General features: G+C 52.3%; 1 protein-coding gene across 1 annotated transcript in view; it reads right to left on the minus strand.

Moving 5' to 3' along the window:
* Positions 1 to 23,972, minus strand: part of SLIT1 (slit guidance ligand 1) — a 173,466-nt gene that overhangs the window by 36,469 nt on the left and 113,025 nt on the right. The window contains exons 6-22 of the mRNA XM_061402968.1: positions 23,120 to 23,191; positions 22,345 to 22,416; positions 21,642 to 21,805; positions 19,352 to 19,499; positions 18,883 to 18,954; positions 18,327 to 18,398; positions 16,020 to 16,091; positions 15,158 to 15,301; positions 8,474 to 8,637; positions 7,846 to 7,869; positions 7,565 to 7,709; positions 6,866 to 6,940; positions 6,579 to 6,722; positions 3,608 to 3,751; positions 3,183 to 3,349; positions 1,636 to 1,768; positions 574 to 642 (exon numbers count right to left, since the gene is read on the minus strand). Of these exons, the coding sequence (XP_061258952.1) occupies positions 574 to 642; positions 1,636 to 1,768; positions 3,183 to 3,349; positions 3,608 to 3,751; positions 6,579 to 6,722; positions 6,866 to 6,940; positions 7,565 to 7,709; positions 7,846 to 7,869; positions 8,474 to 8,637; positions 15,158 to 15,301; positions 16,020 to 16,091; positions 18,327 to 18,398; positions 18,883 to 18,954; positions 19,352 to 19,499; positions 21,642 to 21,805; positions 22,345 to 22,416; positions 23,120 to 23,191 (1,881 nt within the window). The remainder of the gene's footprint in view (positions 1 to 573; positions 643 to 1,635; positions 1,769 to 3,182; positions 3,350 to 3,607; positions 3,752 to 6,578; positions 6,723 to 6,865; positions 6,941 to 7,564; positions 7,710 to 7,845; positions 7,870 to 8,473; positions 8,638 to 15,157; positions 15,302 to 16,019; positions 16,092 to 18,326; positions 18,399 to 18,882; positions 18,955 to 19,351; positions 19,500 to 21,641; positions 21,806 to 22,344; positions 22,417 to 23,119; positions 23,192 to 23,972) is intronic.

Genomic DNA, 23,972 nt, shown 5'->3' on the forward strand with positions numbered 1-23,972 from the left:
TCCAGGCAAGAACACTGGAGTGGGTTGCCATTTCCTTCTCCAATGCAAGAAAGTGAAAAGTGAAAGGGAAGTCTCTCAGTCGTGTCCTACTCTTCGCGACCCCATGGACTGCAGCCTTCCAGGCTCTTCCATCCATGGGATTTTCCAGGCAAGAGTACTGGAGTGGGGTGCCATTGCCTTCTCCGGTAACATTTACTATTGTACATAAACTATGTGAAGTGAAGTGAAAGTCACTCAGTGGTGTTCGACTCTTTGCGACCCCACGGCCTATAGAGTCCCTGGAATTCTCCAGGCCAGAATACTGGAGTGGGTAGGCTTTCCCTTCTCCAGGGGATCTTCCCAACCCAGGTTTGGGAGATCAAACCCAGGTCTCCCACATTGCAGGCGGGTTCTTTACCAGCTGAGCCACAAGGAAAGTCAAGAATACATAAACTATACTTCAACTAAAAAAAAAAGAAAAAGAAAAAATAGGTGAACCAGAGTGGGGTCTGTAGGGAATTCCAGGAAAGATGGAGCAATAATAGCTAGATTGCAACGGCCCTCCTGTCCTCTGAGATGGGCCAGGATACTCACACAAGCTGCAGGTACTTGAAGGTGGACAGCTGTGCTGGAACCAGCGTGAACTGGTTCCCATCCAGGTAGCTACAGGAGAGAAGACCGCAGTTAGTGCAGCCACCTCAGCCTCAAGCAGAGTCCAGCACTGCAAGAACCTTCCGCTGAAGCCAGGGCCTTCTTACCCATGTCCTTTCCTACCTATGGACTACACGATTGGCCCTGAATCATTAACTGGAGGAGAAAATACAGACATTAGGCCATTTGGGAAGGTGCCACCAAAAAACCTGGTAAAAGCCACAGACACGTGAAGCCTCCTATGGCTTCCTTCCTGAGCCCCTGCCTGGCCCCTCAGCATCCTCCCTGTCAGTGGGCACCACAGGCTCAATCCAGGACCCTCTGCCCTTCTTTCCGGCCAAAGAGGTCTGATTGGCATGTTAATACCCACCTGCCAGCCCTCAGCAGCACGCAGGTCCCTCCCTCTGTCTGCTGGTGAGGTGCCTGAGGCTGGTCCCAGACCCCAACACTCCCAGACCTGAGTTCTGTGTTTTCACAACCACATGGGCTTCCCCTGACTCCATCAGCCCACACTGCATGTTGCTAAACCATCCAGGCGCAGGACGCTGACAGGAATCTCCACCTCCCTCTGCAGCCGGTTCTGTGACTGACCGAGCTTCTCCCACCCCCTGGTCTCTCATCATTCCCTTTTGTTCCATTTTCATATCCCCCTCCCCGACTGCACCAGCCCCCAGGCCTGGGCTCCTGCAGCAGCTTTGTTCTGTTCTCTGCACCTGGGCCTCCATTCTGCTTCTTACTACATACACCACCACCCAACCACTGTCCTTAAAGCCCAGCCGCTAAACTCCTTGTCAAGTTTCCCAGGGCTCCCCTTGTCTACAGGGCAGAGCTTGGGATTCAAGATGCTGTGACCTGCCCTCCCACCCCCACGACCACCAGTCATCAAAAAGCTGACCTGAGCTCCTGGAGCTGCAGCCCCACTGAGAGCAGCCCTTAGGATGCCTTGTCTACCCTGCAGAGGTCCTGGTCACCCTCTCCTCCTGCCAGCAGGCGGGGGCTACTCACAGCTCTGTGACATTCTTGGGGATGCCCTTGGGCAGGGTCTGGAGGTGCTTGTTGCTGCATCGAACCACGGTGTCCAGGCAGGCGCACTCCTGGGGGCACTGCGGGCGGGGCAGGCAGCCCCCCTCCTCCTGGCCTGGGGAGGAAGGTGAGAAGCCACGTCAGTGAGGGGACAGGCCTCCTCAGGGCCTCATGCAGCCAGCACCCCGCTTCAGAGCGCCTCGGAACAGAGGCCTCTTGCTGATGCTACGTTGTATACCAGTCAGTCCTCTCTTGGCTGCAACCCTCCTCCACCACGGCCAAAGCCCCTTGGATCTGTTTTGAGGTTAGAATCAGTCTTGGGTTCACCTCTTCCACCTCAGACCTGAGATGGACCCGGGTACAGCAGTGAAGGAGGATGGTGGCCACATCATTTCTTGAGCACCTACTGTGTGCCAGACACTGTACCAAATGTAATTTCTTTAATGATGCGGTAAACGGGGACCACCATTGCTCCTAGAATGTGAGCATCACGGGGACGGAGACCTGTGTTCCTTTCTTCTTTTCTGTTCACTGAAGGGGCCTAGCACTGACAGCAGGGCCCGGCCCATACCAGCCTCCAAACAGGTCAGCTGAGTGAAGGAATGAAGGACTTTCTATCTTACTGAGATTGGGAGAGGTTAAATAGCTTGCTCAGGTCTGGAGGTTGATCAGAGGCAACATGGAGTCTGTACCCAGGTCTGGCTGGCCCAGAATCTGAGCGCCTTCTATCCCAACATCCTTCACAGATTCATTCATGCATTCAATAAATAGTACTGAGCACCCTCTGTGTTCCTTCCTTCCTTCTGCTTGAGTGTAAGAGGGACGATAAGGACACCAGGGTCCCAGGAAGCAGACTGGAAAGAGGATAGGAGGTGCTGAGGAAGGTGGGGAGAAGCCAGGAGGCTGAAGCTGAAGGCAGGCGGAGAAATCCCCAGTGCCGGGGCTCCTGAACACAGACAGCTGGGCCAAGACAAGACTCTGTCACTTTTGGTAAAAATCTGCTTCCTACAGTTGCCTGTGTGTGTGATGCTCTGGAGGGGGAGGCGGGGGATGGAGGGATAGGCTAGATTCTGTGAGTGCAGGGAAAGAAGGACATGACCCCAGGAGAGAGATCGAGGATTCAGGGAAAAGAGAACACTGACCCAAGAAGTGACCCAAGTATGGAGGATGGGGGCCCCCTAAGAGAGTCCGGTGTGTGTTGCAGACAAGCTGAATCCATGGCCTGGAGCCCTTAGGAACAGCTAGGAGGTAGGTCTCTGGGTTAAACATACTTAAAGACATCACACTAAGATGTTAACTATGGTTTTCTCTGAGTGATGAGCTAATAGGTAACATTTATGCCCTTCCTTTGTCTGTATTTCCCCATTTTTTAAAACAGCAAGCCCACCGGAGACCCCACCAGGCTGAGGCAGGGGCAGGACTGACTGAGTGTCCATGCTCCTCACTTCTCCCCTCCCCAGGGGACCCCTCCTCTCTGGGGCGCGACCACGCCCTATCCCCCCATCCCCCGGAGGGTGCCCACGCATTACCTTCTTCACACCTGAAGTCGGGGGAGGCCACGTCCTGCAGGGGAATCTGCCGCAAGAAGTCTGGGTTCTGGCACCGCGGGTTCCCCGTCACGATCTTCCTCTTGCGCAGCCAGTCGCCCAGCCACGCCAGCTGGCAGTTGCAGTTGAAAGGATTGGCCAGAAGGTTTCTGGAAGAGGCGGGTGGTGTGACCAGGAAAACCGCCCCCAGCCAGACGCAGTTGTCCCCGCAAAGCCGGCTCCCGCCCGCCACTTGCTGGCCACACGGTCGCCCACCACTCCCGGACCGCCAGCAGCTTCTAGGAGGTGGCATGTTAACGCGCAAGGACCCAAACGCCGGAGTCCTTCACAGTAACCGCAGAAGACCGGCCGCGTCCGGGGGTTCAGCCCCGCCCGCGCCGGCCCTGCGCCCTCGGAGCCGCACTTACAGCGTGGAGAGGGCCTGCAGCGTGTCGAAGGCTCCCGGGGAGATGGTGGCGATCTGGTTGTCGTAGAGCGAGAGGAGGCGCACGTTGCGCAGGCCCGTGAAGCTGTCGTTGTGGATGCAGCTGATACGGTTGTTCCTCAGCATCCTGGGGCCGGGAGAGGAGGGGGAGCCGGGGCTGTGCCGCACGGCCATCCGCCTGCCCTGTGCTTTGGCCACCAGCGGCCAGTTCACAGGTTCTCCTCCGGGGACGCTGAGCCACAGAGAGGGGATCCCGGCGCCCACCAGCGCTCCTCTCCTGCCCTGCCTGCCTCTGAGATGCCTGCCTCTCCACCCTGCCCACACAGGCCGCCCATGCTGACAACCATCACCTTCATCCCCGGGTGCCCACAGCCTCCCCAACCTCCAGGCCACGCACCACAGTCAGCACCTGAGACTTGCCTAAAACTTAAACCTGGCCACGTCACTCTCCAGCCTAAAGCCCACAGCAGCCTCTAAACTGTGCACAGAATCCTGTTTAAACTCTTTACTACCCAGCCCCAGACCAGCACCTACCCACCTTCCCAGGGATGGTCACACTCTCCACCTCTCTGTCCTTCAGGCTTGCTGCCCAGGCCGGCATCCCCACACCTTTCCCCAGCTATGATCTCCTTCCAGAACGACCTTCTTCCTCACTTATAGCTGCAAAAGTCTCTGTTTGTCCTTGAACATCTGACTCTATTCTCTTTCCCACACAAAAACTAAAATCAAGCCTGACATAAAATAGGCAATTCACAAAAGGAGTTGAATGGTTTAAATTAAAATGGATGTACTAGGTGAGGGAGATTAAAAGGCACAAACTTCTGCTATAAAATAAATGAGTCATGAGCATGAATGGACAGAAATAAAGTTTATGAACATCCATTGAAAAATGTTCAAACTTACTAGTAATCAAGGACATTTAACTGATATTGCATCTTTGCCTGCCAAATTACAAAATCATTAAAAACATAATAACAATAAGGCTCAGGGTTGGCAAGAGGGTAAAAGGATGGGCACCTTCATGACAGCTGGCAGGAGAACTCCTGGGGACCTCCTGGAAGTGTGCCTGGTGAGATGGACCAGGAACCCTAACCCGGCCCTCTGTGCTTTCACCCAGCAGGTCTACCTTTAGGGATTTATCTTTAAGGTAATAATTCCTAATGGGCATAGAATTTCATGATGAAGACATTAATCACAGCATTGCTTGTAATCAAATTAGAATTAGCCTTAATCTCTAATAATTATGTAGCTCCTTTGTCCATGGGGATTCTCCAGGAAAGAATACTGGAGTGGGTTGCCATGCCTTTCTCCAGGGGATCTTCCAGACCCAGGGACTGAACCCAGGTCTCCCGCATTACAGGCAGAGTCTTTACCGTCTGAGCCACCAGGGAAGCCCTATGTAATATATATAATCATTCAAAAGAAATCATAAAGATGCTCACGTTATGTTTAAGGAAAAAAGATTACTAAATAAAATGTATTCAAGGATTTCATTAAGATATGTCTGTATGTTTGCATGCATGTATGTGGGTGTATGTGTGTAAGCATGTAGGTACACACGTGTGTGTGTGTGTCAATAATTAACCGTGACCAGCGGAGGGGTTGTGGGCACTCCTTTTCCTGTGCCTGCACCACTCCTGCAGGCTCTGTCCCAGCACCAGCCCCTCCTCTTTCCTGTCTACTCCAAGTCTTCCTTGGAAAGAACTCAAGTGAGTGGTTGAATGCCCACTGCACCCTCTCTCAAGGAATACTGCATGCGTGTTCAGTTGTTCAGTCGTGTCCAACTCTTTGCGACCCCATGGACTGTAGCCCACCAGACTCCTCTGTCCACAGGATTTCCCAGGCAAGAGTACTGGAGTGGTTGCCATTTCCTACTCCAGGGGATATTCCTGACCCATGTATTGAACCTGTGTCTCCTGCATCTCCTGCATTAGCAGGCAGATTCTTTACCACTGAGCCATGTGGGCCCTTCAAGAATTTGTAGGCACATATAAAAAAGAACGAGGCAGCCCTCTATGAAGAACCTGCCACACCAGTGGAAAAAAAAAAAAAAGCTGCAAAACAGTGCAGAATAAAACCTTTTGTAAAACAGACAAAAGTCCACAGGGAATCCTCTCGTGTATTTGTTTACCTTACCTAAATTCCATGACACGTGCTCAGAAAACAAATCTATAGCCTTACTGCCGTCTGAAATTTAAATCCAGGCAGGTGGCTTCTAGAGGTGTTGTCCACATGGTAGACACTACCCACGTGCGGCCATTTAGATTTAAATTCATTAAAATGAAATAAAATTCAAAAGTCAGTGCCTCCATAGCCGTGTCCACATGTCAAGTGCTCCCCTACACACGTGGCTACCAGGCTGGACAGCGCAGATATAGCACATGTCTGGCCCTGTGGCAAGTCTGACAAGACAGCACTGCCTCTTGGACGCTCTAAAGGTCTACACAGTCACCTGCAGAGCTGGTGCTGCCTGGACCGAGAGAGGAGCTCCCTGCAGATTCACGGAGGAGTGGCTGGTTCCCGATGTCTGGAGAGCTCTGCCTGGGCTCTGAGTCGTGGGGTCCCAGACTCCCACCTACACCCACTTGAGTCACCCCTGTGCCACGTCCCTGCCACTGTCGCACCGGCCACTCCTGAACTAAACACATGTGCTGTGATGTCGCAGCCTGACCGCAGGGCAATGACAGGAGACCTCAAGAAGGGCCCATGTCCCCATTCCCTCACCTGCCATGAACCCCACACCCCAGGGAACAAGAAGACAGGTCTCATGCCACAGTGACCAGCATCTGATGACTCGGTACGCTTCAGCCAGGGTCCTCGGCCGCAGCCCCTCAACTGCTGCAAGCTGGGGCTAGGGTAGAGACAGCCCCTCGCTCTCCTGCCCTTTAATGCAGGTGCCCACGCTGTGACTTGGCCTCTGCCCCTGCCCCCCTGCCCCCTGGCTGCACACTCACAGCGTCCTCAGGCCTTCCAGGCCCCGGAACATGCCGCTCCGGATGGACTCCAGTTGGTTGGCGGTCAGGTGCAGCTCGCTCACTGAGGCTGCGCCCTCGAAGGCCCCGTCTTCAATCTCCGACACCTTGTTGTTGCTCAGGTTTCTGGGGGAGGACTGTGGAGTTCAGGACGCCCTCCCTGCACCCAGCCCCACGCACAGAGCCCTGACCCCCACGAGGTCTAAGGATTTCCCTTCCCCATCCTGCCCAGCCTCCTGACTGCACCTTCCCACCAATGAGTAACTCACATTTTCTTCAGATGGGTAAGTTTTTTAAACATCCCGGTGGCCTCCAGGATGGAAATCTCATTGTTGTTTAATCGTCTGTAAGAGGCAACGAAGGGAACTTATACATCCATAAAGGACAGACATTAAAGTATCTTCCAAACTGAGATTATTTGGGACTCAAACAAAGGGGACTCCTGGAAGAATTTCTCTGGCCGAGTGAATTGATCCTATTTCAAAGGAAGGTTGGGCCAAGTGCTAGGGGGGTAAAAGGGGGATAATTTTAACATGAAAAATGCCATGAAATGTACCTATGTAAATAACAGGTGTGTATAGGTATCCACACACATGTATATACATGTGCACAGATTTATATTTTTAGAGAAATAACAATAAAAGAATGGCTTAGGCTACAACTTGAGCTAATGGAACCAGGTCCCCACAAAGAAAGCAAAAGCATGATTGAGAGAAACTGCCCTGGTTCAGGCTGGTGACCTGCTCTGGGGCCCAGAGACTGCCCTGGGCAGGGTGGGGAGTGTGTAGGACTGGGAGTCAGGGCACAGGGGCCACTCCCTGCCGGAGCCAGCAGCTGGCATGCTTCTGGGGTGGGGTCTCCAGTGGTCCCCAAAGAAAGCTGCAGCAGAGGAAAACCCAAAGAAGGCCCAGGAGGGTCAGTGGGAGCTGGGGGGCAGGTGAGGGTGTGGGGCAGCTGAAGACCCTCACAGCTCGGCCGTGGCCTGGGGTACGCGCTCAGGGATCTTGGTGAGCTTCAGGCTGGAGCATTCCACCATGCTGGCCTCACAGCGGCACTTGTGAGGACAGACCACGTCGCTATTGCACTCGCTGTTCAGCTGGTAGTCCTCAGCGCCTGTGGTGAGAGGGCAGAGGCCGGGGGCAGAGGGGCTGCCAGCAGCCCTGCCCTGCGCCCCTGGCCTGCCCGCCCCAGCCCCCTGCCCACCCACTGGCACCATCCCAGCCAGGCTGGCCTTGGTGCCCCCTCCTACCTGGAATGAAGTACTGCTCTTTGGCTGAGGAGAGAAGGAGAAACACTACCATGTTGGGATTGTCCAGGACATGCAGGAACAGCCCAGGCCCCCACCCTGCTGCCCAGCAGAAGCCAGCCCAGGAACCAGGCTAGGGTCGCGAGTCAAAGCCCTGGAGCCCACCCACCCAGCTCCTGAGTGCAGGTCTTGCTGCTGAGCACAGATGTTCCTTGCCCAGACTGATGGGAATGGGGATGGTACCGCCCCAAGTAAACTGCCCCCAGGGAGCACCAAAACCACGGCAATGTTCACAGGTGTAAATGGATAACATTTGGGCTTCAGAGGCTGACCCCCTGCCACTCCAGAGCCTGGAGGAGGCAACCATCTCTCTGAGGAGAGTTCCCAGGCCTCCTGGGTGTCTCCTAAGTCTTGAAAGAGCACCATCCTGGGAGTAGAGCAACCTAGGTTCTTGGCAGTCCTCCCTGGGGGATCTGCAGCCAGTCCTCCCGCGGCCTCAGTAAGATCCAAGTCTACAGTGTGGGTCCTACACCCTCCAGCACGGGTCCAGAGAGGTCCAGCCACCCTTGTTGGAACCACCCAGGAAACACCTCAGGGTCCCTGAGCAGACTGAAGGCGGGTGGGCGGCTACCTGAGCACCGGAACTTCTTGCTTTTGATCTGGCCGATGCGCTTGTTGGCAAGGCGTCGGGGGCTGGCACAGCGGGCCCCACTGGTCTCGATGGGGTTGGAGCGCAGGAAGTCTGCCAGCCACTTGAGGTTACAGTCACAGATGAAGGGGTTCTGGGCCAGATGCCTGTCCAGACGGGGCAGATTGGGGATGAAAGACAAAGCTGCTCACTTGTGTTGGTGGCCACCTGAATGGGGCCTTGCTGGCCCCGACGGAGAAGTGCACCTCCTGAGGACACCACCTGGGGGTGCCCACCCTCTACCACAGCCTCACAGTGGGGCCAGACCTCCATCCCCCTGGACCTTCCAGCTGTCCCTTCAAGCCTCACTCTGTCCCCTCTCCTTCTACTCACGTGTCTCTCCCTCTGTCCTGTGACAGACAGGAGTGGAGGCAGGAGTAACCTAGAGACCAGCCAGGGTACCCCTGTCCTTCCAAGATCGAGATGATGGAATGGGCATTAGAACCCAAGACGGTCAGCATCCAGGGGCCTTTGGGCCCCCGGCGCTATAAGTCCTGGACTGTCCCCTCCCTGTGGCCCCAGGCAGCAACAGCGTCTGCCCCACAGCCTCGGTCAGGAGGGGGTGGTGGCTGGGGTGGCAAGGCTGCGCCCGCAGCTGGGTTGGGAGGTCTCCAAGTACCTGCTGCAGGTCCCTCAGCTTTCAGTGGAATCTCCATTCCCACCCCAGGCCATGGGGCTGCCTCCCCTTCACTGTTTTACAGGACGTCTCTTGACATAGGAACCTCAGAAAGCATTGTCGAGTAGCTACTTACTGGGGAGCCACTCACATCTTCTCACCAGCTCCCTGCTTTACCAGCAGGCTACATGTGGGGAGGGGGCAGCTGACAGGTGACACCAGCTAAGGGCACACAGATCACTGTAAGTGACCACAGGGGAGCCTTTCCCTTTGGCCCTAACCACTCTGCAGGGCTTCCCTGCAGAGAAGGGAAGCCACTCTGGTGGCTCAGAGGGTAAAGAACCCACCTGCAATGCAGGAGATCTGGGTTCAATCCCTGCGTGGGAAGATCCCCTGGAGGAGGACACGGCAATTCTCTCCAGTATTTTCGCTTGGAGAATCACCATGGACAGAGGAGCCTGGTTGGCGACAGCCCATGGTGTTACAAAGAATCGGACATGACTGAGCTACTAAGCACGCATCCTGTAGGCTCAGATCAGCCACTTCTGAACCTCCCAGCAGCCGGCTTGCCCACCTGTGTCGGGGCCAGCACAGAGGTGCATGCCCTCCTATCTACACCAAGACAGCCAGGGGGAAAGAACCCAGCACTTGTCCTGGCTCCTGTACCCAAGAGCCAATGCCTCTGCAGTGACCAGCTCAGAGGACGCGCCATGCTGCGGCCACTCTCCCTCCATGTATGGCTATCAGTTCCAGTCGTCTGCGTATTGGTCCCTGCTGGAGTGCAGAGCTTTCCAAGCAGAGAGACGAGCCCTTGCCTAGAGTCTGCACCCAGCTCAGCTCAGACCTTGGCGACTCTGTCTCCATCCATCCCTTTCCAGACTCTACCCTCTGGTCACTGGTCAGGATGCCTGGTGACAGCCTTTCCTGCCAGGTTGTCCCTCCACTCCTCTTTGCAGTGCCAGCCCCCCTTTCCTGCCTGAGTCTTGGCTCCTGTCAGCTCCACCAGGTGCACCAGACCCCTCCCACGCCTTCTGCCTTCTGCTGGATAGTTTGTTTCCCGATTTGAACTGCCAGTTTATGCAGAGCAGATGTGCTTGCTGCCTCCCCGGGGCAGAATTTGTAGTTAATCTGAAATACACTAGGATTCCGGGGTTACTCTGGGATTGCTTCTGCTGCCCATCACATCTGTCTGTGCCTTAGTACCCAGCCTCTGCCTGAAAGAATTGCTTGCCTCTATCACAATCTTGGCAGAAAACTCTGTTTAAAATCAACTCAATTATGTTATTCAGGCATGTATTAAAAATGTCCAAGGGGTGCAGAGTAGAATACAGAGTTTTTTAAAGACAGGCTATTTGTGTCAAAGGCAGCCTATAAAAATGCAACCACCCACCAAGGCAAGTGACTTCTGTATAAAGCTAAGTATCTGACATAAAGTCGAATTTTTAGCAGGTGTAAAGAGAGGGCAACTGGGGAAAGAAAATGCTCAAGAGGATAAAAGCACGTTTGGGAAAAAACAATCATCTTGTTAAAGGCACACCCAGAAATAGGTTGCACAAGCTGCCCAACCGTTCTTTTCATGGACATTTCTGAAAGTAGAAGATAGAGGGGAAAACTGATTCCCAGTCTCTTTCTTGGATTATGCATTAAGATGTCGCAACTAAAAATCTTTGGGGCAGACACTCAATATCATTAGTCAAATTAAACCCACAATGAACTACCATTTCACACCTACTAGGATGGCTATAATCATAAAGAAAAGCAATACCAAGTGTGGGCAAGGAGGTAGAGAAATGGGAACCTTCATAACGTTGCTGGTGGAAATGTAAAATATGTATAGCCACTTTGGAAAACAGTGGCAGTTTCTTCAAAAGTTAAACATAAATTTCCCATGTCATCCAGAAATTCCAAGGGAAATGAAACCCTCTGTCCTCACAAAGATGTGTGAGCAAATATTCACAGCAGCATTATTCATAATGGCCCCAAAGTGGAAATGACCCAGATGTCCATCAACTGGGAAGGAAAAACAGAATGTGCATAAATGGAAAATTATTTGGCAATAAAAAGGAACAAATACTCATACATGCTTAGAATACGAAGGAACCTCAAAAGCATTATGCTAAGCAAAAGAATTCAATCACAAAAAATGGTATATCATATGAGTCCATTTTTGTGAACTATCCAGAAAAGGCAAATCTACGAGACAGAAATTAGATTAGTGATTGGGTTAGTGGATGGGCTGGAAATAGGAATCGATTGCAAATGGGCACAAGGGATTTTGGGGGGGTAATGGAAATGTTCTAAAATTGAATTGTAGTGATAGTTGAACAACTGTAAATTTACTAAAAAATCATTGGACTGTACACCCAGAACAGGTCAATTATATGGTATGTAAGTTATACCTCATTCAAGCTTTAAAAAAAATTTTTTTTAATCTCTTGGGGCAAGCAAAATTACAAAATCAATACTGTGACACAGGGCCCTCAGCCACAGATATCAAAGCTATGGACAAATCAAGCAAGATTTGGTGAGTTTAAATCTGCTTGGTTCTGACATAAGACTCTGCCAAGGGTTTAACTACCCAAGGCTATAATAAGACTATCTGATTGTACCTTGGGTTTGCATTTCTTTTACTCTTGTTCTGAACTGTACTTGGGTTATGTATTAGTTGTTCATGGAAGTTCAGTTTTGTTTTACAGCCTTTAATAATGAGACAGTAAAGAATCTGCCTACAATGCAGGAGATGCGGGTTGGATCTCTGGGTTGGGAAGATCCTCTGGAGAAGAGAATGGCTACCCACTCCAGTATTCTTGCCTAGAGAACTCCATGGTTCTCAGAGGAGCCTGGGGGGCTACAGTCCATGGGGTCACAAAGAGTCAGACATGATGGAGCGACTAACACACACATTCTTAGGGAAAAAGCACAATTTTGGGGCAAGCTACCTAATTTCTCAGTGCTGGTGAAGAGATACCCCAAGACAAATGCCTGCTCTACTAGATGTTAGGTGACCTTGGGTCGGTCTATCTCTGCCTCAGTTTCTTAGAAGTAAGGCAGGGATGACAGCACCTACTCCACAGGTTATTGTGTTAAGATAATACACACAAAGAAGAGTGGCCTGGGGTGGCCAGGGGTGATTAATTATCAGTCATGCGATGAATATTAATACTACTATCACCTCTACCTATGGGAAACCTTCCTCTTCTAACACCCTGCTCCAGCTCTGTGCCTTCGTGGCAGTGGCCAAGATCTCAGAAGGTACGGCGTCCAGGAGGGCAGAGGCACTCTTGAAATCCAGCCAGGTAAATGGACACAGACAGAATCCATTCCCCGTGAGCACAATCTATTTGATGAAACCCTTCCACCTTGAAAGCGAGACAGCACTTCCCAGGAGATCCTCAGCCCTGTTCCCTATCTGCAAGCCTTTCCTGTGTGTGTCCCTAGCCCTGAAATCTCCTTACTGCACTGCTCTCGGATGTTTTGCCAGCTTTGTAAAATAACCCATCTTGCCCGTGTCTCTCCATGACCTCTAATTTCACATGCTTGGCAAGATTTCCTCATGGTGTTCCTTCCCTCTCTCCCTGGCTATACATAAGTTAATTAGCAGGAGTGGGCTACAGGCGGGTGCCTGGCTCTAATGAGTTTGTCTTTGTGGCCGACATCCCTGCTGACAGGCAGGGTTCCCAGGGAGCAGGAGCTGTGTCTTCTACTTGATCTATTTCCCAGCCTCCATGCAGATCTTAGCTGATGGAGAGCATTGCCCAGTGGGTAAACAGTGGTGGGGGTGAGAAAGACAACAATGGCCATGGTAATATTAATAAATGCCCATCAGGCACACATTAAGCACCCATGGGTCAGCACGTCAAGTCAAGCTGCAGGCTCACAGCTAAAGATGCGGAATGTAGTGCCTGAATCTAACCAAATAGTAGAAGTTTCCCTGTACAGAACCATTCCACCTAAAAGATAAGGACTTTTTGTAAAGGCATAACTGCACCAGCATTATCAACTGGAGAAGCAATGTTAAAATTATCATATCACCACTTCAGGACCCCTAATAAAGGAGTGGGTCTAGGCACTGAAATCCGTGACGGTGTTTATTAAAAAAGAAAGAAAATCAGATATCGTGAGCCTCCTGATGAAAGTACACAATACTATGAGGTCATCTTGCCAGAAAAAGAAAAAATACCTGAGCCTGATGCAAGCTCCTAGATGAAAATTTCTATTTGCAGGACATAGAACAGAAGAACATGTGAAACTATACCATAGGGGATGAAGTCAGCATATCCAGACTGTGGGGAACTCCACAAATCCAGAAAAGCAGTGTCTTCAAAAAATCAAGTGCAAGGGAAAAGGAGATGGAGAGGATACCTATGGGTTAAAAACAATTTAAGTGACACACCAACAAATATCAGTCAGTTATATCGCATAGACCTCATTTATTTATTTATGAGGGAGGGGATTTTAAAATGCTCTTTATTTTAAATTTTATTTTTGTACAGTTCTTAAATGTTACTTTCCATAGTGACTACAAAATATTGGCTATCTTCCCCGTGTTGGCATCTTTAGTCTGTACCGCCCTCTCCCCCGGCCCTGCGCTTCCCCTCCCCTCTTCCCGCAGTGGTAACCATTAGTTTGCTCTCTGTATCTATGAGCCTGCTTCTTGTTCATTATAACCACTAATTGGTTGTATTCTTTAGTTTCCACATGTAAGTGATATCATAGAATATTTGTCTTTCTCTATCTGACTTATTTCACTTAGCGTAATGCTCTTTAAATCCACCTGTGTTGCTGCAAAGGGTAAATTTTCATTCCTTTTTGTGGCTGAGTATTCCATGGTATGTTTACAGCATATCTTCTTTAGCCATTCATGTCCTCTTGGACACTTAGGTTGCTTCCATATCTTGGGTATTATAAATTAGTGCTGCTATGAACATCGGGGTGTAACGTATTGCATTAGTGTTTTGGGTTCTTTCGGATATATATCCGGAGTCGAACTGCTGAGTGATATGGTAGTTCTATTTTTAGCTTTTTGAGAAACCTCCATACTCTTCACCACCATGGACATACCAATTTACCTTTCCACCAACAGGGCGTGCATAGGCCTTATTTACACCCTGACTCAAATTATTTTTAAAATTGTATAATATGTAGGAGACATTTGGAAATTTGAACATTAATTAGATCGTTGATGATTTTAAAGAATTGTTGTATTTTCAGGTATAACAAGAGTGTTGTGTGTTTTCAGAGTTCTTGCCTTTTATAAATATGTATGAATTCTGTGTTGATGATAAATGATGTCTGGGAGGCATGAAAGGAGGGACATAGAGATGAAGCAAGATTGACTGGCTGTGAGTTGAAGCTGGGAGACAAGCACTGGGAGGTCTGCTGTGCTACTTTTAAATGCTTTTAATTTTGTATAATAAAAGATTAAAGCAAACTCCTAGAATTACTGCTCTCTAATTTTAATTTATAATTATCACTGCTGCCACTGTCTTTCACTTAAGACATTATCAATTGCAAGATGCACTAATATTAATATTTTACGTATCATCAAGAAAGAACAAAATGCTGCCAATTAAATAAGCCATCAAATATAATATGCAATCCAATTCCATAGCTGTTACTGTGGAGACAACGCATGTCTTAAAATCAATGGGTAGTAATAATAATAAAAACTGTAGCCAACATTTAAGAAGCATTTGCAATGAGCTAAGCTCTGTACAAACATCCCTTTTAATCTCATAACAACCCTGTGAAGATGATGCTCGCATTTTATGAATGAGTAAACTGAGCCCCAGAGAAGCTAACTAACTTGCTTAGGGCCACACAGGCAATAAGAACTGCAGCCTACCAGGCTCCTCCGCCCATGGGATTTTCCAGGCAAGAGTACTGGAGTGGGGTGCCATTGCCTTCTCCTAAGAGGCATAGCTGGAATTTGAACACCTGCCTGTACCTAGAGGCTGTTATCTCCCTGAGGTCCGCCTGCTGGGGTGCAGGAGGGGCAAGAGGGCACTCACAGGGTCTGGATGGCCCGCAGGGAGGTGAAGGTGCCCTTAGCAAGACTCTGGATCTTGTTGTCATACAGGGAGAGCAGTGAGAGGTTCTGCAGATCCTGGAAGGCGTCAAGCCGGATACAGTTGATCTTGTTGGCATTCAGGAGCCTGTGGGCAGAGCCAGGCAGGTGGTGAGGGGAGAGCCACAGAAGTGGACACATCATTTCTTGGGCTTCTTCCTAGGCAACGACCATGCGTTATGTCAGGAAGGAGTCCACGGGAGCAGGAGCAGGGGATCTGGCCCTCTGGATGTGCACTCCATGCAGAGGAGCTGAGAACTCCGGCCGCCTTCGCTATGCACAGGGACCATTTAGTCCCACGTGTCTCTCTTTCAAGGAACTGCAAGAGGTGCCTGCCCCGTGGGATTCTGGGACACCCGCGAGCATAGTGGCCAGGCCACCTCCCAAAGGCATTTGGGGGATCCTCCGCTTCCCCTTCTGCTGGGTTTCCCAAGCAGCTGAGAGGGAGTGTCTGGCTTCTGTGTGTCTCGGGCCCTGGGAGAGAACCTTGGCTGAACGCTCATGGCTCAAAGAGCCTGGCCTGGGCCTGGGTGTCCCTCACAGGAGACAACTCCGTCCCTAGCAACAGTGAGCATTCAGGAACGCAGGCTGCATCTCAGGGACCTCTCCACGGAGGCATCCTGCGATCAGCTCTGAATCCACTTCTCTGGCCCCTCACAGCCCTGCCAGGTCTGCCATCCCCCAAGCTCCTTGCCTCCAGTGAGTGCCACATCCCAAAGAGGCCGAAAGGGCCAGGCTGAGAGGCCAGAGGAACACTGTCCCCCTCTATAGGCCCCACCCAAGGTCACTCGCGTTTAGGTCCTTACAGGAGCTGTAGGGTGAACAGGCCTCCAAACACGCCCTGGGGGAGGTCTGTGATCTTGTTCCCATAGAGGACCCTGGAAAGAAGGCAGTGGAAAGGGAGAGTTAGAGGACTGCCCGGCACAGCTCTCCAAGCCCTGCCCACACGACGGTACCATCCCTAAGCCTTTCACACTACTGGGCCCACAGGTGTAGGCTTGTTCTAAGAGCGGCCAGTAGATGGCAGTAAAGTGCACTGGGAAGGGGTCATGGTCCCTAATCAGCACAAAGGTGATCTATAGGCTAGAGGCAGCCGTGACCCCCACTGTTTTGAGAGCACCCCCTCACTCACTCTCTGCCCTCAAGCACAGATCCCATGGAAGCCTGCAAAAGGGCCCTTCCAGGGAAGCTCATGGGAAATTAACCTGGTTAGGGATCCGAAAGGAGATTTTTCAGAGAGAAGAAAATCCCAAGGGCAGGAAAAATCATCTTTTCAGAGAATTACAGGCAAAAATGGGATCGATACAGCACATGTGGTATGAGCTCCAGCATGTCAAGTGACACTTTCCAGCACTGATAAAATATTATCACAAGAAGGAAACAGACCAAAGTGTTAGCTGGGCTTTGATCTGGTGGCAGGATTGCAAGTGGGTTGTTTTATGCTTTAGAATTTACAGTTTCCTTCATGGAACATGAATTACACACATAATCAGAAAAAAATGCAAATGTTCAAAAAAGACATGCAGGCAGGAATGGGGTCAGACAGAGGGTGGAGGTGTCATGGAAACCTGGAGTGGGGGGGTGTATTCCACTCCAGTTTCACAAGCTGCACCCTCCCACCCCTCCAGCCACTCCTGGAAACACTCCATCTGAGTAAAAACAGCATGCTATCTCTTTGAGATCTCTCTTGGAGGAGGGCACAGCGGGAGCTAAGTAGGTTCCAGGCCGGCCCGAGTGGACAGCTTCAGTATGTTTTGGGTAGAGGAAACAAAGTGGACAGTAGCTTGAATCTCAGCCAGCCAGCACCAGGAGGCCTCTGCAACATGATCTGATTTGGAAAGATCCCTCCATCTGCTGTGTGGGGAATGGAATGGGTGGGAATTGAGGTAGGGAGACCAGGTCAGGGCCTGCAAGGTGGGCATTATCTTTTTGCATGACCTCAGCATGAAAGTTCCTATATGGTGAGGAGGCGTGACAGGAACCCACTTAGATGGGTTAGATGTCATGTTCCAATTTAGGAGGAGATTTATTCACTTTTCTGAAGAAGACCCTGCATTTTAGCAGCCATCTTCAGGATCTGATCTCCTCAGCCAGTGATAAGTGACCCATCACCAGGCTGTCAAGTACAGCTGTGCAGGTTGCACACTGCACAACTTTGTGCGACTCACAATGGCCCCACCCACTACCTTGGATTCTATTCCAAGAGAAGAGGGTGCACAGGGAAGGCACTGAGCCGACAGCCTCCTGTAGCACCCTGGAGGGAGTTCCATTCTATTCTACTTCCCAGGCCCCAAATCAATGCCAAGCATGTGTCCAGTGCTGCTAAGGAACAGGTTAAAATACTCATTTCCAAGAGTGATGAACAGCCCCCATCAACAGGGAGCTTGCTTCACTACAGGGCACCCTGAGTTCACTCTGGAGACAATGCACCATGGGACCTCAGGGAGTGAGAGGCTCAGTGAACGGGAGTGCAAGCAAGGGTTCTTGGAAAAAGAGACACGGCAACATCTCCTAGACTAATTTTCGATGCCACACAGTGCTTTGTAGATTGATGGGTCCCCAATAAACTGTTGAGGGAAGGGAAATACTGGACAGGGTTAGGGAGCAGGTAGGCAGGAAACACGGTCTTCACCATCACCCACCACAGCCTGAGATCAGAGCACGTCTGGGACAAAAGTTATAAGCTGTAGCAGATTTCACAACTAGAGCTGGTGGTTGCTGCCATTCCCTAACCCAGGGAATGCTTAGGAGAACAGAGTGCTGGGCCTCTGTGTGGAGGCAGGGTCAACATGAAGGCTGGACTAAGCCAGATGACTGCCACAAGGAATGCTGGGAAAATCCCCACTGCAAAAGGAAGAGCGTCACTGTTGCCAGGGGCAACAGCTCTGCCTAGCTTTTCCATGCACTCAGCCCTTGATTCCCTCCTCCCCCTCCCAGCTGCAGAGGGTCCACCAAGAGGAAGGGAAATCTGAGCACAAGAACCCTGGGCACTGCATCCAGAGAGAGACCCACTGAGGCTGGGTGGGTGGCGACATGTTCCTTCTCTCACACCCACCAGAGGTGCCCTGGGGCGATGCCCTGGACCACTGCAGAGCCTTGGCACTGCTACTCACAGTGAGTTCAGGGACCGGAGGCCCTGGAAGGCATCAGGCGCGATCTCCGAGATCTGGTTGTTGCTCAAGTCTCTGCAAGGTGAGCAGAGGAGAGAAGGTGGCTGAATTCCTCAACGGCCACCGAGCCCTGCCTGCCCCCTGCCTCCCAGATACTATGGGAGGGCAGATATTTCTTTGAAATTAGGAAAGAGAAGGGCCAGTTCTCCTATCTATCCAAGGACCATGCACAGGGGGCAACCCAGCTATCCCCTACACACACCCCTCACAGCCTCAACTGCTCCTATTGGTGCCCAAGCTGAAATGGGAGGATGACAGTCAGTTCTGGTCACGTGCCAGACTCAGACTCAGCATCTCCTTTGGGCCTCATGACTACCCTTCAAGCAGGTGGCACCACCACCATCCCTACATCACAGATGAGCCTGGGAGGAAGGCTGGTGATGACTTGGCCCTAGGCACAGCCATGGGACCCAGAGTCAGCACCTGCCCCGGGGCAGTGGCATGCTTGGGCTGGGCTTTGCCCTATGCTGACCCCCAGGAAACAGCAGAAGACACTCACATCCTCCGCAGCTTTCTGTAGGGAGAGAAGGCCCCCGGGGGGATGGACTTGATCCCATTGAGCTCCAGCCGGCTGCAGAGAGAAAACAGAAGGACAAGGGCAGGTGGCCCCACCCAAGTTGTTGTTGAAACCAGGCCCTTTACCCATCAGTCCCTGCTCCCATCCTCGTCTGGAGTAAGGGGGCTGCAGCAGAGAAAAGGAGCTGGTTTTGAGTGCCATTATCCCAAGCTGGTGTGGCTGAAAGGGGCTCATGAACAATGTTAATACTAAGAAACAAATTCTAGCAGACTGGCCCAGCTGGGCTGGACAGATGAACCACAGAGGGACACCCTGCCCCAACCTTCCAGAGTGCCAGCCTTGGGCAGAGAGCTCAGCCCAACTGAGGCAAAGTGTAGAGGGGCCTCGGGGTAGTGCCCGCTCTGGCTCCTCCCTGGACCACCAGAGCCTGGCCGGCCCTGCCTGTACTCACATCTCTGTCATGGCCTCGGGCAGGTTGGCAGGGATGGCAGTCAGGCCTTTGCCACGACAATCCACGATGCCGTTGCTGCAGGCGCACATGGCCGGACAGGAGCCGGAGGAGAGGGTGCAGGAGGGCGTGCGCCCCGCCTCCCCCTGGCCTGCGGAAACAGAGCCCGATGTTTGCTGAACTTGAATCTGAACCTAACTCTGCTGCATGAGAGTGTGAATTGCACACTAAGAAATCCTAGCCTCAGTTCTGAAGCTCTGGGTTCTAGTCCAAGTCACTGGACACTTCTGGCTTGAATACGAGGACCGTATTTACCAGTGCACACTCTGCGCCACATGTTGTGGTAAGGGTTGTGTGTGTAACATCTCAGTGACTCCTACTGCACAACCCTGCAAAGAGCGTGATATCATCGTGGCCACTTTCCAGGTGAGAAAATGGAGTCCTGGATATTAATCTGTGGAAGTGACACCGCTAATGAGCGGTGCATTCAGGGTGAAGCCCAGTGTCTGATGTAAGGGCCCATGTCTTTTAATACTGATGTATCACTTATACCGAGTGTACCGTCTTAGGTGTAGAGCTGATCCAATTCCCACATATGGATACAGTCACAGAACCACCCCCTCAACAGGGAATATTTCTATCACTCAAGAAGTCTCCCTCATGCTCCTTCCCCGAAGTAGCCAGTGTTCTGAGATCTCTCACCAAAGATTTGTTCTGCTTGTCTGTGGACCTGAGCAAAACCAGACCGCAGGCTCTCTTACATCTGGTTTCTTTTCACTCAAGGTAAAATTTTTGAGATTCGCCCATTGTACTGTATGAGTACACAGTTTTTTCTTTTTCATTGCCGAGTTATAGTCTATTGTATGGCTCTGTCATCATTGGCTAATCCATTCTCTTGCTGGTAGACATGCGGGTGATCTCCAACTTTGGGATATCATGAAAGAAACTGCTTGGCTATTCTCAGCCCTGTGTTTTGCATAACACACGCACACCCCCAGCCCGGAGCTGCAGGGTCGTGTCTCACACACACAGCAGCCCTGAGCACAGGGGCACCGGAGCTGAGGAGGAGGAGACAGCCACCCCACCCCATCCCCAGCTTCATGCTGAGGAGAGGACGCCGACCTCTGTGTGACTGGTGGGCTCGGGTCCACAGGCTCGGGAGAAATGGGCAGCATCTGATCCTCTGTCATGAATCTGTGAGCTGGTCACTTACTCAGCGAACATTCCCTGAGCATCTATCTCTGTGTCGAGTGTGAGCAAAGTGCTAAGAAATGACCAGAGAATATGTCACATGTGCCCATGTGCTCGTGGACCTTGCAACCAGTCCCTGGGAAGTCCCATCTGGGTCTCTGCAGGGTGAGGACCAGGCGGGGCAGCAAGGCGGGGAGGGTGTACCCAGCAGGGGAGCAGCCTGCCAGGAGGCCAAGGTGGGAGGCACCTGCTCCTGGGAAGGGCAGAGAAGAGCCCACTGGGACGGAAGACTGAGGGGGCCACTAGGTGGAGGAGGCAGAGATGACCTGGCCCAGCCTCGAGGAGCCCAAGGCCAGCTTGGACTCTACCAGGAGCACCGGGAGGCCTGGTGAGGATGAAGCAACAGTAACCAGTCCAGATTTGTCCGTCCCTTTACATTTTTCTGGCTGCAGAGTGGAGACTGGAAGGACCAGACAGGAGGTGGGGTGGCCGGAGAGGAGGCCCTTGCAGGACCCCCGGTGGAAGATGGAGGTACAGGCTCTGGAGTCTGTCTCACCTCAAACCAAGGCTTTAGGCCCAATTCAATGACTTTTCAAAGTAGCACAATGAGGGACGGGAGAGGCGGGAATAGGAGGGGGCAAGGAATGGAGGAAGTGAGGGGTGGGAGTTGACGGGCTGGAGGGGAGGGGAGGGAGGAAAGGGCTGGCAGCACTGGGTAGAAGCAAAAGCGAGGCATTGAGTAGAAGGGATGGGGGCAGAGGGACAAGGGGCAGGCAACAGGAAAGGACTGATGGTGGGGACCGGAGGGGAAATGCAGTGGAGGCAGGAGGCGATGCGTAGATAAAGGCAATGCCTGAGAGCAGGAGGTAGTGGCTGAAGCAGGAGAAGGAGGTGACTGAGGACAGGAGGCAGTGAGTCTGGACAGGAGAGAGTGTGAGTGTAGTAGATGGCGTGTGGTCCAAGAAGCGTCCACGGATGAGGACAGGGGGTCTTGGGTGACCCCGATGTGAATGCGTAGTGACAGGAGGCCCTGGGCGGGAACAGGAGGCAGGCAGGAGGCAGGCGATGGGGATCTGAGAGCCCCAGCAGGGCCGGCACCCACCTGAGCAGCTGAACTCACTCTTCTGGACCTCAGCCACGTTGAGGCCGCGCAGGCCAGCGGGGCCCGAGCACTGGGTGAAGAGCCCGATGGTTGGCCGTTGCCTCAGCCACTGGGAGAGCCAGGCCAGGTGGCAGTCACAGAACAGGTGGTTGGAGTGCAGGCGGCTGCAGGGGATGGGCGAGGACAGGGAGGCTCACAACCAACCTGGGTCCCCAGCCCCTGGAAACACTGGGGCAGAGCCCCTCCGCTCAGCAGGGGTAGGGGGTCGAGCCCCTGGCACTCCACTCGGTCGGTCGGGGCACAGCCTACACCCAGTCAGCTTCGCAGCTCAGGCCCCAAGAGCTGGAGATTATTTGAGCAGGGGGAAGCCTCCCTCCTCTCCCAGCACTGGGGGCACCCCTTTGTCTGGAGTGTGCCCCATGAAGACACACTCACTGAGCCCACAGACACCCTCCCCTCAAATCACTTAACTCACCTTCCAACCCCAAAACAAATTATCTGCTGTCCAAGGGAAACATCAAACATAAAAGACATTCAACGTCCTTCCCTTTTAGATTGCTCCCCCTCCCCCAGCTCCACTCAGCCCCCTCCCTGGGGTGACCTCTGGGGTCTCAGAGGAGGCCGAGCTCTCCCCATCCCCACTCCGAGCCCCAGTACCCTCCCAGCTGGGCGCTGTGCTCTCGGGCACCCCGGGCCAACTCACAAGGTCCGCAGCTTGGGCATGTGGTTGAAGCTGGACACGGGGATGGTGGTGATGTTGTTGTTGTTCAGGGTCCTAAGTGGGGTGGGGGGGAACCAAGGTCACTTAGCATCGGCCCAGCAGGAAGCTGCGCGGGAAGGGGGGTACCTGGCTTCCCTCTCACACTGCACTCCCAGCAGGAAGCTGCACGGGAAGGGGGGGACCTGGCTTCCCTCTCACACTGCGCTCCCAGCAGGAAGCTGCACGGGAAGGGGGGCACCTGGCTTCTCTCTCACATTGCGCTCACGGTTCACCCTCAAGGGACCAGCGCTGGGCTGGACCCCGGGGGTTATGCCAGAGAGCCACCTGAGGTTTTCCCAGAGGAAAACCCTGAGCTGGGACAGTGACGAAGAGCCAGCTGTGCCATAAACTCTGAGGCTAGTAGGACAGGGGACGGGGAGCCAGGAGGGGAGGATGGGTGCAGACTCTGGCTGGCTTGGAAGAAAGCATGGGGCTCACACAGACAGAGGGAGGAAGAGGAGGCATTCAGGCCTCGTGTGTTAGAAACTCTGGAGAGACACAGCCACTCACGCTGGGGCTTCATCACAAGCAGTTTAAGCCTGGGTCATGCTGCCACAGGCAGGATCCCACGAGCACAAGCCCTTCTATCCTCGGGCAGCAAGTCCTGGCCTAGAGCCCACCTCCCAGGTACGCCCGCCTTTCGCGCGGCTGCTGGGTCCCTGATGCCTGTATCACCTTGGCTCTCCTGCCTTTGCCACCCTTCCTAGGCTTTACTTACAGCACCTCTAACCCCCGCAGAGCCCGGAAAGCTCCTTCCTCAATGCAGCCAATCTGGTTCTTGTCTAGCTGTCTGTGAAGCAAAGGAACGTGGTAGAGAGGACAGCACGTTACCTATGGCAGGGATGACCCAGCATTCCACCCAGAGCTCCACTAGTTCCAAACACAGAGGCCTGACCCCAATCATTTGTCCAGTATACACACAGCGATCCAATCGGTAATCGTTAACAAAAGCTTAAAGTCTTTCTTATTTTTAAAACAGTAAGTATAAGCAAGAGTTATATTATTTTCCTCTACCCAACCTTCCACATCTCCTGGGGAGCAGGTACCACCTCCACTTTAGAGACCACCTAGAGGGTGCTGGCAGCTGTAAAATGAGAGTCTATCATAGGAGCCATGGCAGCCAGAGCTGGCAAACAGATTTCAGCCTGAGGGCTAAGAGAGACCGACTCAAGGCAGCTACCTGGACTGCTGCTTCCAGAATAAACTGAAGCTGTGATTGGGCTCCTTGGGGAAGAATGCAGTGATCGATTACCAATGTCTACTACAGGCACCAGGAGTAGGAGGAGGGTGACAAGCATGCCAGGCATTTGCCATCACTACAGCAGTCAGACCTGGGGTGGGTTGGAGTTATAAGCTTGGACTAGAATAAATATGAATAATAGAAATAAACCATTACATTTACACAGCTTTCAACAGAGTGTATTCATTTCCAGGTCTCATTTCAAACTCAGAGCAAGCTTGTGACATAAATATGATGCCCCCGTTTTGCAGAACAATATATAGAGGCTCATTGAAATTAACTGACTTGCAACAGCTTATACAATTTGGACCTGCCAAAAAAAAAAAGGGGG

This window comes from Bos javanicus, chromosome 26, assembly GCF_032452875.1.
Source record: "Bos javanicus breed banteng chromosome 26, ARS-OSU_banteng_1.0, whole genome shotgun sequence".
NCBI classification, from domain to species: domain Eukaryota; kingdom Metazoa; phylum Chordata; class Mammalia; order Artiodactyla; family Bovidae; genus Bos; species Bos javanicus.